Genomic DNA, 14,421 nt, shown 5'->3' on the forward strand with positions numbered 1-14,421 from the left:
TCCATCCCGGTCTAACATTCACGCACACGCACAAAGATGGTAAACACCCTGCAGAGTGATAATTATAATTTTATAGGACTCAGCGCCGCCTAGTGGTTCAGACTTAGTTAATCTGAATACCGCATAATGAAACAACATGAAAACCGAAATATCACACTGTGATTGTGATCAGCTCAGTTACGTTTAGACATATTTTTAGGTTACAAATAAACCTCAATAATCAAACATTTTAAGGCATAACACAAAAAGAAATAAATAACGGGCAAATATTTTTTGATCCAGTTTAAAATTTTATAAATTTTATTCTAAAAGAGGTTTATTTGACGACTCGTGTATTATTTCAATAATATAGTTTAATTAAATTTTTTTATTTATATTTTTTTTACCGGTAGATTCGCGCAGTTTTTCTACTATGCGAATCTGCCGTGCGCAAACTCCAGACATACGATTGCGGTTTGAGACATGGCTGATGATTTGGGAGATGAGTGGTGGACCCAGGGAGACAATTCGGGTAACAAACAATTGTTTTTTGTTCATTTGAACTACACTTGGTGCTGTATGTTTGATGCATTTATTGCTCTGTATATGCTCGGCGCGTGACGGTTTTAAACAGCCTGCTGTGCCAGGGCACACTAGTTATTGCTCTAGAAACTTCTGCCTAGCCTAACTAGGTTCTGTTAAGTCGTAAAAAAAATCCTTTGTAACTTACATGAAATCCTTGTCAACAAACGAGCTCCAGTTAGAACTTGGTTTGCCTCTTACGGATCTATGGCTGAACATTTCATACTAGAGTCAGACTATTCAAAACGTGCTTGCCCTGTGTGCGGAGCATCTTGGGATATGTAGTTTTCTCCCGTGTAAATGTTTGTATTTTGGCTTTATTATATTAGTCTGCTGTTATTTATGTACATCATGACATTTTGTTGTCTCGTTCAATCTTCTTTTTTTTTCTATTGAAAAGTTTTTTTATTTTAATTTGTCTAATTGAGGCGTGTCAGATGTAGATGAGGTTACACGGACACTTACAGAAGAACAACCGATTAAGTCAACATCAAAGAAAAGGAAGGGTAAAAAACAGATTCAAGAGGAGGACACACAACATCTTACAGAAGAACAATCGGTTAAATCTGCTTCAAAGAAAAGGAAGGGTGAAAAACAGACTCAAGACAGCGCCAAGAAAAAGAAGAGCAAGAAAATAGTTACGGTAATACACACACAAACATGATGACTGAATAGTGTGCAACAGTAAGGTCCTGGAAGTAAAAATTTAGTTTCTTAGGGAAATTGATTTTTAAAAACAACTTATAAACTCTTAGACATATATCCTGAGAGCTATGAGGTAATTAATCGATGGTATCCTTTTGTGTTAAGCCACCATTTCACATAATGTCAACATATATTTGTGTTCAAGCTGAATTTCTGGTGAAAAACATTACCCATGATTTTGCAAAGAAAGCTACAGTCAGCATGTATGGAGCTAGAAATATGACAAAATGATCTGAATTTGAATTATTGACAACTGTAATATAACAAAATTTAATATTATGTTGCATTTTCCATAGTTTTGAATTTTTAAATGTTGAATATAGAATATCTGAAATGTTTTATGTTGAAGTTGTATAGACATGTATTTTCAAACAGCAGATATTTTTTTCTGAATTAATAGACTGGAAATATTCCGTTTTTGAAAATACAGATTCAAGATTTCAGATGAAGAAGAAATTCAGATCATCAAATTCAATATTCTAAAATTCAAACCACAGAAATTCAGATCTTACAGAAAGTAAGGCCAGAGGTCATCATCGGGGAAGAGTAAAGGATGTCAGAAAAGTTGAACGGAGCACCATCTGATCATTTCATGTCCTATTTGTAATGGAATAAAGAGAAGATCAAACGGCCCTATTATACTTTTTTGTTTAGTTTAGGTTAATGCACGAAAAATAGATATCTACTAGGTTTCTCATTTTTTGTGCATGGTTTACAAAACGCTGATTAGTGAAGAAAATCAATACATTTGACGTCATCGGTCCAGGGCTGAATCCAAAATTGCCCCCTAAACCCTCATTCACTATTCCTTACTGTAGTCCACTAACACAGTTAAATTGAACGAGTGAATGAAAATGAGTGCATGAAGTCGGACAGCCGTTGAGTGTACATCGGCTGTATAGCTATTGCTGTGTGGGGTTGAATGAGTGCACTCGAACATGTCCATGGTTTTGGACAATGGCTATCCCCTCAAATACCAGTAATGCCCTATTTGAGATTATAGGGGGCAATCTCAGATTCATTCCAGGTCTGTTCAACAAAATAATAGTCTTATAGCAGTAGTAGGTTACCGCTTCTTAAACTGTACAGGGCAGGTCCCAGATCAGGGAACTTTTCTGTTCAAATTAACGCGTTTCACAGAAAAAAATGTGTATCCGATATATGAAATATTAACCAGCACCCGACTTGTTTTATTTAATTGTGCGGTAAACCACACGAAAAATTTGAAATCTAGCCAAAATCTCATTTTCCGTGCATTAATCTAAACTAAACAAAAAAGTATAAAAGGGCCGTTTGATCTTCTCTTTATTCCATTACAAATAGGACATGAAATGATCAGATGGTGCTCCGTTCAACTTTTCTGACATCCTTTATTCTTCTCTGATAATGACCTTTGGCCTACTTTCTGTAAGATCTGAATTTCTGCGGTTTGAATTTTAGAATATTGAATTTGATGATCTGAATTTCTTCTTCATCTGAAATCTTGAATCTGTATTTTCAAAAACTGAATATTTCCAGTCTATTAATTCAGAACAAAATATCTGTTGCTTGAAAATACATGTCAACAATTTCGACATAAACAAATGTCAGATGTCTTCAATTTCAAATGTTCTATATTCAACATTTAAAAATGAAAATTCAGAACTATGTAAAATGCAACATAATAATCAATTTTGTTAGATTACGTTTGTCAATAATTCAGATTTATACAATTCAAATTCAGATCATTTTGTCATATTTCTAGCTCCATAGTATGGCAGCAAGATAATCATGTTGAATGAGCTCTGCAGCGACCGCCCACATCCATGAAGCATTTCTAATGATGTAATCTCCTTATGCTCTCAAGAAAACAGACTCTGGGGTTCCTCAAGAAACCCATTAGGGCAAAAAAAAAAAACATTGGCCGTTTCTCAATATGCGTATATATATTATTTCTTGTGTTCTCGTGGACTTGTGAATCGTCATCAGTCACTGCCCAAGTACTGTTCCATTTCAAGCTAGCCAAACAGGCTACAGTTAAAATCCCTGGATGTGTCCTTGATCCGCCCCTTTTATTGAGTTTGCATCGAGAGGAGACATCCTAGATGAGAGACCCAGCGTAATTTAAAAATACTTTTAATGTGTCAAAAAATTTTTGTTATAAATATACATGCATAATCAAGATATGAGTTGCCTGAACCACATTAAGTTTTTTTTTTTATGGAGAAAAGAGGCAGAGCGTTTTATGACGATTCCTCCAGTACTCTTGAGTTCGTTCTCCTGAGTCGAACGTGGCAAGTTTGAACTACCAAGGACGCAAGTCACAAATTTGCATACTTGGTATTGAGAAACGGCCATTGCTTCCAATATTGGCGCCAGTTATCTTAGATATAATAGATTATAGCTGCTTATGAAATTCTCTTGAGCTGAATCCCGATTATGTTAAGGGGTGTTCCAACATATGTGCTAATTAGTTGCCCAATCACAAGAGACTGGACCAGCTGGCCAATCAGAGCAGACTGTGCTTTTTGGATAGGCAGGCTTTAAGGACAAAGGAACTAAAACAGAGCTTTAAAGTGTGAAAAGAGGTGCGACATTATTTTTTTTTACAAAAACAGTGTTTTTTGAACTTTAAGTCATGTAAATTTATTCTAGCAGACCCCAAACATACAATTATGAACTTGTACATGAGCATAATATGGGCACTTTAAAAAATGTAGAAAGCTCGACTTTGCAAGTAATTTTTTCCTGGGTTCAGGCACTTCATCAAAGAGATGTCTTTGAGACAAAAGGTCTTATGAGCAAAAACAGAACCAGGGCATCTTTAAGTAAAGACTGTCTTTCCCTGCAGAAAGAATGTTTCATCACACAGGAGAGATCAGAGGAAAAGGGTGATGAGTCCAAAAAAAACAAGAAGAGAAGAAAGGTAAGAATTATGATTCACATGTTGGTTAATGTTACTAAAGATGTCAAACTCTTTTGCCCAGTTCGATATGCTGCTTCAGAATATTTTTTCACTTCATGCTCGATTAAAAAAAAGAGACAAAAAGACATGACAAAAAAAAAAGCAAACTTAGTGCAGAAATGCTTTGATTTTACAGAACATAATTGGACAGCTTATTTTTAATTGTCTTAGGTAACATTCAGTATGTTTAGAAAATTGCTGGTAACATTTAATTTTAAGGTGATGTAATTACGCGTTACTGCATATACCTACTATAGTAATAACAGTAAATTATCTTTACTTATAATAACTAACCCTAAACCTAACCCTTACTGTAACTCTAGTAAGTAAATGTAGTTATTTAATATTATTTAAAGGTCCCATGGCATGAAATTCTTATTTTATGAGGTTTTTCAACATTAAAATGAGTTCCCTTAGCCTGAATGTTGTCCCCAAGTCGCTAGAAATTTTGATCAGTATAAAACGAGTTCTGGCTGTCTTTCTCAGCCTTTGAGAAAATGAGAGCTCAGATGAGCTGATCTTGAATTCTCCTGTTATGACGTCATACCGGGAAAGGGTACCGCCCCTTCCTCTGCTTTGCCCGCCCAGAGAATTAGTAGAGAAAGGAGTCAGTTTTATCAGTGGATGTCAGCAGCACAGGCTTTACCATAAGGATTTAACTGCACCGCCACAAACAGTGAGTAACAGTGTTCATTAATGCCTGATCTAGGATCAGTGAGTTCTGATGTGTAGCTAATCATTCAAGTTCACACAGACTTTCTTTCTAAATCGCTTAAAACTGTCAGTCCCGCCGCTGGCCGTCTTGATGCATCAGTGAATCAAGCCAGTGACTAAAACCATCAACTTCACGTCATTTCTGTTAGCAGCATGAAACAAATCTGTTATTTAAATGATTAAACTACAGAGAGCAATCAAAGAACACTCTTTATAAAGTTCGGATTGGTCAATCACACGTTTGAATGATGCTGCTCATTATGCTCAACAAAAGCTCTTACTGTATTCATGTCGATGTTGTGTTTGCTGTGGTGAAAGCATTTTGTGAGAGAAATAACGTTGCAAAGTTCACCTGGTTTATTCAGAGCTCTCAGATACAAACAAAATAAACTCGCTCTCAAAAACTCTGTACAATAACACTTCCTCAGCAATCTCTCCCCATCTCAGTCTCTCTCTCTCTCGCTCTCTCTCGACTGGCAGCACTGCAGCTGCTCAAGCTCGCCCCTGACTAAACCACGCCCCCAGCCGCACGTTATCTAATTTTAAATGCAAAGATGTCAGCCAGTCACAACAGTGGGTGTTTTCACTGAAGACTCACAGCAGACTAGGGCTGTCAAAATTGCTCAAAAATGACGTTCGAATATTTCCTCAAAAACAAACACGAATATTCGAACATCTGGGCGCACATTTAGTCAATAACGTGCATTACGTCAATAACAGGACAAATTAATACAAAGAGACATTAACTACTTGTATAGTCTGTCTATTTAAGTTTATACATATTTGACAACGTATTACTTAAACAAAAACAAGTAGATTGTTATAATAAATTATTATATATAATTATTATATATTATTATATATAAATTAACTAATGGCCAAGAGCGCAGACGTTTCTCTCTCTCGCTCTCTCGTCCTCACTGCGGATAACGGTTTAAATGAACAAACTTTGAGTGCTGATCAAGAGTTTTGTGCAAGCAATTTAAGGTCTCGAGACTCTTGTCCCAAATATAGAAGGCTTCATTCAGTGATTGAAACAAATATTATCAATATATATTGAAGTTTTACAGCATATTGAGCGCTCCGAGCGAGCTCTGCTGTGCTAAACATGGAGCTTTTTCCTTGACATGGTAAATAATCACACCAGTGGAAGCAGTGCATTTATCCTTTATTCATGGACCAAAATCCAACGTACTTCCAGGCATGGCTTTTTAGATTATGGAGTTAAAATCTCTTTCTCTGCTGCGGTCGAGTTGGGCTCTGCACTTTCTGCCATCTTCACTGCAAGACGCGTCCACTTTCAGCAGTGACAGTGCGACTCCTTTAACCTGTCCCTGAACCCACATGCACGTGCTCACTCGCAAAGCAGGCAGCCACGCCTCTACTACCGCGGCGGGGGATTTTTTTCCGTTTTTTTTCTTTAAAATTTGAATATTAATTTTCACCTTCGAAATTCGTTTTTTAAAAACTATTCGAATATATATTTGAATTTAGAATATTCGTTGACAGCCCTACAGCAGACATGCCCCTTGAAACAGAGCATTCTAAACACAGGGCTAATATCAGTATAGAAAAAATGCCTTTTATTTCTAAATTATGTCATGTTTTGAAGTAAAAACCATAATATCAATATAAGTACACCCCAGAAAACATTATAAAACAATAAAACAACCCATGCCATGGGACCTTTAATACTTATTTGACTAAACACAATGCAACTACTTCACCTTAAAATAAAGTATAACCAAATTGTCTCTTATCCATCTGAATCCATTCCATTTCTTGTCACTGTTTTTGCCACAGACTTATTTGCTTTTAAACATCTTATTGTTGCATAATTCTTCTCTGTCTTTAGAAGAAGAAAACTATCACAGATGTCCTGACGAGCTCTGAGCCTGCGCCAGGCTCTCCAGCTGACCTTATGAACCTTCTGAAGAATCACTTTAGCCAGAGTCGCTCTGTTATTGAGCAGGAGGAACTGACGCTAAAGGGTGAGTCAGTTAATGCATGTTTGTGTGTGGTTTGTTTTGAATCTGAATATTGGATGAGGAGGTTGATTTTGTTTGTTGTCTTTTCTGTTTCAGACTCTTGTTTCCTCAGCAGTAATGACCTTACACATAGCTTGTCTTCTTACCTCAAAGAAGGTGAATACCTGTTTATGTTGTTTGTCTTTTTATGCAGTCTGTAAGTTTCTTAAAGGGATAGTTCACCCCAATTTTGTCATCATTTACTCAACATCATGTTCCAAACTTGTTTCTTTTTTCTGTTGAAAACAAAAGAAGATACTTTGGAGAATGTTGGTAACCCATTCACTTCCATAGTATTTTTTTCCTACTATGGATGCTGTCAACTTTTTGATTACCAGCATTCTTTAAATTATCTACTTTTGTGTTCAGCAGAATAAAGAAACTCATACAGGTTTGGAACAACATGAGGGTGAGTAAACGATGGATTCCAACGGCAATAAAATCACAGACTAGCCCCTGTAAATGATGAAAATACCTCACGACCCCACAAGAAGAAATTACCATCCGAATAGGGCTAAAGACGATATATTGTGAAAAAATATTACATTCAAAACAATTCTATTTCAGTATATTAAATGTAATTTATTCAGTGTCACATGATCCTTCAGAAATCCTTCTAATAAGAAATTCTCAGGCCAAATTTTTGAATGGCGTGTCAGGGGGCTTTATTAATTGTCCATTGTTTTAATTGCTAAATGAATACTGAATGTAATAATGAATGTAAATTTGATTTTTTTATTAACACATTGCATTTCAGTTTGTCCAAAGTGGGCTAAAATCCAGAAGCAGCACACCCAGACCCAGTCAGTGGTGTTGCTCATCGTTTGCGGATCTGCTCTCAGAACCATTGATCTGATTAAGTAAGTTTCAGTTGATCTATTTCGAATAAATACAGACTTTGCCTTTCCAAGTGTTAGACTTTTTTCTATCTTTGTATTTAAGGCAGCTGATGACATTTAAAGGCCAAGCTAAAGTGCAAAAGCTGTTCGCGAAACACATCAAAATGGATGAACAGATAAAGTCATTGAGTAAGGGTGTGACCCATATTGCTGTTGGAACTCCCGGGAGAATTTGTGCCTTGTTAGAGAAAGGTTCGTTTTGATGTGCATTTCTTGAAATAGTGTTATTTTAACCAGCTTGCATGGCTTTCATTTTTGCTTTACTTGTGATCCTTGTGCTCTAGAGGGTTTGACTGTGCAAGGACTAAGGTATCTGATACTGGACTGGAACTACCGAGACCAGAAGCACAGGAGAATGGTGGATATACCAGAGGTAGCACTGAAATATATGCTGTTTTTAAATAGGACAGACATGTTTGTTATAACATTACAAAGATACTTTTTAAAGAATTATAATACCAATAGCCAGGGCTTGACATTAACTGTAGAAGTGGTGTGTAACTCCTACTAGCTACTTTTTTAATACGATTGTATATATAATGTACAATGCATCTGTAAAGTATTCACAGTGCTTAATTTTTTTCCACATTTTATGTTACAGCCTTATTTTTAAAATGAATTAAATTAATAATTTTCCACAAATTTCTACAAATCCCATAATGACAACCTTAAATAAGTTTGTTTAGAATATTTTGTAAATTTATAAAATAAAAGAACGAAGAGAAAAAAAAAAGTATTCACAGCCTTCGCTCAATAATTTGTTGAAGTACCTTTAGCCGCATTTCCACCGCAGGAACTTTACCCAGGAACCAGGAACTTTTGGGTGGTACTCGGTGTGTTTTGACCGCAGGAACCAGGGTCTAAATAAAGTTCCGGGTAAATATTTCCCCCTCCAAACGGCCCTGCTCGCGAGGTAGTACTTTTTCAAAGCTCAGGAACTTTCGAGGGCGGGACTTGGGCACTGAACATGCTGATTGGTTTAGCATTTTATTTCAACCGGCATTTTTAAAAGTCTTTTGCGAGGTTCGTTCTGCGTTCAGTAAATATCAGTCTTGTTGCTCAGTCTGATGGCGTGCGTTCATCTCAGCCATCTCACGTTCAATGTCTGTAATAGCTGATAATAATATACATTGTCATTTTAAATCTAGCCTTACAAGCTTTCTGAATATGCTGCTGAATCTGCATATTAGTGCTCTTTTCTGTCATTGTTAATTACCTCTTTAGTAAACCTATACATAACCAGCAAAAGCAGCACAGCTTGAATCTCTTCCATACTCGTTATTCATTTTTTACAGTCTATTTTTCACCATGTAAACGACCTGACCGATTACTTTTAAGTGTGCGTCCTTACATGACCTTACGTGCCGCACTCATGTTGACAAGAGAGGAAAGTTCATTTTTTCTGAGGGGTAAACTTTTTATTTCGTAAGTTATGAAGATAATGTTGGAGTAATGACACAGCGTATATTGCCCCAGGTAGTTTTTACTTTAACTGCGCCTGACAGAAGAATTAAATTTTTTCTGAGATGATTATTACACTTTACAACAAATAAATAGCTATAAATAATACTGTATTAGTCCTGGTGGCCGTTAAGAGTTGCTATGGCTACAGTTAACACATTCCAGCTGCTGGAGAAAACAGCGTTGACATTTTTGATGCGGCAGACAAACTGCATGTTACAAAATGATTGCGATTGAAAGTCATCACATGTAAACACCAGATCGGTTTAGATAACGTCTCATGTAAACAGTTCACTAAATCTTTAAATCGGAATGACAAAAAAAAGTGTGCTTGTAAACATGGCTAGTGTCGCGCAAAAATGATTAATGTCCGTCAATGACTTGGAGGAGCAGTCGCGCGCAGTCCTACATCACCGGACTAATTTGTCTAATCTTCACGGAACTTAAGATCGCGGTGGAAATGCAGACAGCTGCAGGTCTGGGGGGGTGAAAAGTTATGATGCTACAAGCTTAGCACCTATTTTTGGGCAGTTTCTCCCAATCTTCTTGGCAGGACCTCTCAAGCTCCATCAGGTTGGATGGGGAGCTTCGGTGCACAGTAGGGCTGTGCTGTTGAACGTGACATCCGCACCAGGGTGTAGCACTGACGGTGGTCAGCCAAAATTATAATTTTTGTATGTGAATGCTGTTTTACGATAAAATTATGACACAAGTGAAGCACAATGCTTTTGCAACAATGTAACGTTTCTTCCTTTTGTTTGCTTTTAATTTGGAGTAATCCCATCATTTAGGCTACTGTGGTAAAGTAGAAAACGGTGTAGGACAGATACATTTTACTTCAAATTCTATTTAATACAGTTGATGCTTGTTATTAGGCTTAATGTGTGTCAAGTTTATGTATATAGCGCATTCCATACATGCCAGAGATTTTTTGTTTCTTTTTTCGCAGCGCATAATTGAACAAATCCTAAAGTGATTTGTTCAATTATAATAGATATGATAATTTTGCTCTTCGCACCTTTTACTACAATCCATTTTCTAATCTAGTTTTGGAACATCAGGAGAAAATATGAAGATATTAGAAAAGCGATGCTCTCTTTCCTGCTCGTGTCCTACATCCCTTCCAGCGCAAAGCAGCGCACCTCTTTTTAGACAACTAAAATAAATGTGCATGCTTAAATGGATGTTTAAAGCCTTGTTTATATTTTTTAATTTTCAAAATTATATTTAATTGAGGTTTGAGTTATCGGCCACCAGTGCCCCACAGAATGCACTTGCTTTGCTGCCCTACAAGGCCACTCCCAAAGACACCGCTACTAGATTACTGGAACAATTGCCCACTGCATTCATTTTCATAAAATCGGTTCAGTTAGAGAACAGGCACTACAATTAAAAACTGAACGTGTCTGTTCAATATAATGTGAGAGAGTCACGGCACAAACGCAGCAGGAGTCAGACTACGATCACGAGAGCTGAGGTAATCGCGTCCGTGGCATACAGTCACAGCATGTGTTCAGTCTGGCATGTTTTCAGTTCATGCCTTTGGAAGCTTAACTTTCATAAGAATTCGAAAAGTTGAAACACTCACTTTGCTCTGCACTACTCCATTTACATGAATGCCCGCGGCTGCCCGAGCCGAGCGCTGTGAGTGCGATCCCACCCCCCATGGATGGGTTGAAAACCTGGAAATAGCTCCTTCTACTGGCTGTAGTCCTCCGATGATGCAAACTGACGATATTTGCGTCATCTGAGGATTTTTCCCAGAAATAAAACGCATAAATCTCATCTCGGGGATATGAGGAGAGGGAGCATGATCATTCGAGTATACTCCCAGGTTTCTACTGATACAAAGCCATATTCTAATCGCTATAGCTAATCGCTGAAGTAACTCTATAAGGACATTCACAGTTGTCCCTTGGCCACTCCTTTGCTGCCACCACCATGTGCCACTGTATGGATGGTATTGGCTAGGTGATGAGGGTTGCCTGGTTTCCTTCAGACAATGAGTTCAATCTTTGTTTCATTAGACCAGATCATTTTGTTTCTCATTGTCTTAGAGACTTTTAGATGCCTTTTGGCAAACTCCAGGTGGACTGTTATGTGCCTTTTACTGAGGAGTGGCCATTCTACCATATATGCCTGATTGGTGGAGTGCTGCAAAGATTGTTGTTATTCTGGGAGGTTCTCCTCTCTTCACATAGAAATGCTGGAGCTCTGTCAGAGTAACCATTTGGTTCTTGGTCGCCTCCCTGACTAGGATCCTTCTCTCCCAATTGCTAAACTTCCATTTATGGTTGATGCAGTCTAGTGGGACCTTTAATGCTGCAGAAATGTTTCTGTACTCTTCCCCAGATCTGTGCCTTGATACAATCCTGTCTCGGAGGTCTACTGGCAATTCCTTGGACTTCATGGCTTGGCTCTCTGACATGCACTGTTAAAGGCTGCACATACTCGGCAAGAACAGAGAAAAAAGTTATCGCTCCCAGGGCTGCGAGGACAAAATTACGTCATTTTGTTCTCGTAGCCCTGGTTTGGGAGTTCTCGAAGCTTGTTCTCGACACATCACCTGAGCAGAACTTTTTTCTTGCGGGTGTCCGAGAACTATTGTGTGATTGGTCATACATTTCGAGTGGGCGTAGTTAATGCAGAGAAATGAAGATGAACGGCACCTGCTTTTCTCATGAAGTATGGAATGTACTGGCAAGAACGAACTTTGTTCTTGTTCTTGCCACCTCGCGAAAACGAACAAATTTCTTTGTTCTTGTAGAGTATGTTCCAAGCTTTACTGTGGGCCTTTATATATACTGGTGTGTGCCTTTCCAAATCATGTTAAATGTTAAACTAAATTTACCACAGATGGACTCCAGTCAAGTTGTAGAAACAGCTCAAGAATGATCAATGAAAACAGGATGCACCTGCGCTCAATTTTGAGTATCATGACAAAGGCTGTGGATACTTATTTTTAATCAATTTGTAAAGATTTCAAACAAACTTCTTTCACGTTTTCATTATGTGGTATTGTTTGTAGAATTATTATCTCTCCGACAGCGAGTTGACACACAAACCCGCCTCCCCTCACTCATTCGTTTGATTTGCTCCAGATGAATGTTATTGGTGTTACAGGGCTTGAATTTCGGTGTGGGATTGCACATATTGTGCATAATTTTACTCATCCACAGCAGATTTTGTGCTCACACTTTGTGCGCATGCATAAGCTGTCTCGTACTAAACAGTTATTTTTCGCTGATTCATATTGTGCTTAAACAGACAAATACACACAAAATAATGACAATGCGTAAACCGAGTTTACAAAACATAAACATATATGCTCAGTATAATGCAGCGTTTCTCAAAGTGTGGGGCGCGCCCCACTGGTGGGGAATAGAGACATGACAAGTGGGGCGCGACAAACAGGAGGAAATGTGTTAATTTTTTGTGCCCATCTCTATTAACCTTTTGAGCGGTCCCACATGGGATTTTTATGTCTATGCCCCTGAGAGTACGGACCCACATAAGGGATTTAGAATGTTCAATGACGTGACATCACTGCCAGAATTAAACGGTGGGACGTGCTTCGGCTGGCACTGAGCCAAATGCGGACGCGCTCAGCTCTTGACATACATCATGCAGTTTTCAACCACTTATTTTATGTTTAATTTAATAGGTAACAATAAATAAATACACAAGTACAAGTAAAACAATACATTTAATGTTAGAGTTTGTAATACACACTAGTGGCTATGGAAGCAGCAATAACAATCCATTCAAATATAATTGGCTGACATGTTTTATTCATATCAGATACACATAGTGTAAGTAACTATAAAGTTTGCTCGATTCTTCTCCCAGTTCACCGGTCACTTATTCCAGGAGATGCTGATGAATATATGTGCTGTAAATCCAATTGACAGGACTCTGAACTGCAGTGCATTTGTTCAAACGGTTCAATAACGTAATAAAAGCGATACATCTGTCATACAGCGTTTTTTTGGTTGTGGTGAGTCACGTGATAAACATGACGCATTGCCATAGAAACATTAAGGTGAAACGTTCTAAAATAACGTTGCCTTAAAATAAAACTCACACTCTAGTCAGCTGACACTTTTAGTCAGCTAAAATATTTTGACTGTACGCATGAAAGGTTTAAATGTGATGTTAATAAAAACAAACTTAAAAGCCTAGATAATTACCATTTTGTTGGGGTGATTGGGGACAGGTGGGGCTCGGAGCCCTTCCCTACCTCCAAAGTGGGGAATGGCAGAAAAAGTTTGAGAAACACTGGTATAATGTATCCATTCAAGTCTGCTGTCAAATGATGAGATGGTATTAAATGGCAAGTTTTTTTTATGTTGATGTCAAAATTGTGTCCTGTGAAAATGCTGAGTGGCTTGTAACTTAGAAAAACCACTAGCAGTGGCTGGTGAGCAAAAAAGTAAAAACACTTAATATAGATGATTTCCTATGTCAACATATTTCCTGTTAAAATGGGACATATCGACAGTACACAGCCAAAAGGCATTTGATTACATCATAGCCATTAAAAAAATGTTTTTGCTACTTGCTGTTGTTAGTTATGTGAGCAAGAACGTCAATCATTTTGCTCCTTTTTCCAGGAAGAGAAGGAATACATTGTAATTGTGCATATTTGTTTAACTATACTTTGCTTATTTGGATTTAATTGGGTTTAACAGACTTTAAACTATATTCTGATAACTGCGGGACAAATATCTAAAAATATATTTTATTGTGTTTCAGGTGAAAGGAGACTTACTGAAAATGATGGACCATGGTTTAATCCAGAGCTGTATTGAAGGAACGTTTAAAATAGGACTCTTTTGAGCAGTGTGTTCATTTACTTGTTCAACATGTATTTGACAGATCTAATGTAATGTATTTTAGTGCCATGCGTCTGCTGCAAGAGAAAAAATATTATGTGTGAGTTTTTTTTTTTACAATTAAAAACAAAAAATTCTGATTGGGCAAAATGATCTGTCTGGTTGTTTTTATTTATTTATTATCTTTTTTTAAATATTGTATGTCAGGAGCACCTTCAATTTTAGACTTAATGCAATATCCTGTTACAACACATGCTCAGGCACCAAGCACACAC

The 14,421-nt window shown here is 37.4% G+C and overlaps 1 protein-coding gene across 2 annotated transcripts; it reads left to right on the top strand.

Annotated features, from left to right (window-relative positions):
• Positions 1–397: 397 nt before the first annotated feature.
• cmss1 (cms1 ribosomal small subunit homolog) lies at positions 398–14,288 on the top strand. Of its 2 annotated transcripts, none has more exons than XM_067445035.1 (9): positions 398–511; positions 990–1,204; positions 4,097–4,171; positions 6,780–6,915; positions 7,009–7,068; positions 7,709–7,811; positions 7,894–8,042; positions 8,135–8,223; positions 14,067–14,288. In XM_067445035.1, exons 1-9 carry the CDS (start codon positions 463–465, stop codon positions 14,148–14,150), a joined length of 960 nt encoding a protein of 319 aa, XP_067301136.1. In that variant the 5' UTR covers positions 398–462; the 3' UTR covers positions 14,151–14,288. The 2 variants fall into 2 exon arrangements, with proteins under 2 accessions (XP_067301136.1, XP_067301137.1); XM_067445036.1 differs by having other exon boundaries at positions 451–511; positions 999–1,204.
• Positions 14,289–14,421: the final 133 nt, after the last annotated feature.

The sequence above is a fragment of the Pseudorasbora parva genome, chromosome 5, assembly GCF_024679245.1.
Source record: "Pseudorasbora parva isolate DD20220531a chromosome 5, ASM2467924v1, whole genome shotgun sequence".
Classification (NCBI taxonomy): Eukaryota; Metazoa; Chordata; class Actinopteri; order Cypriniformes; family Gobionidae; genus Pseudorasbora; species Pseudorasbora parva.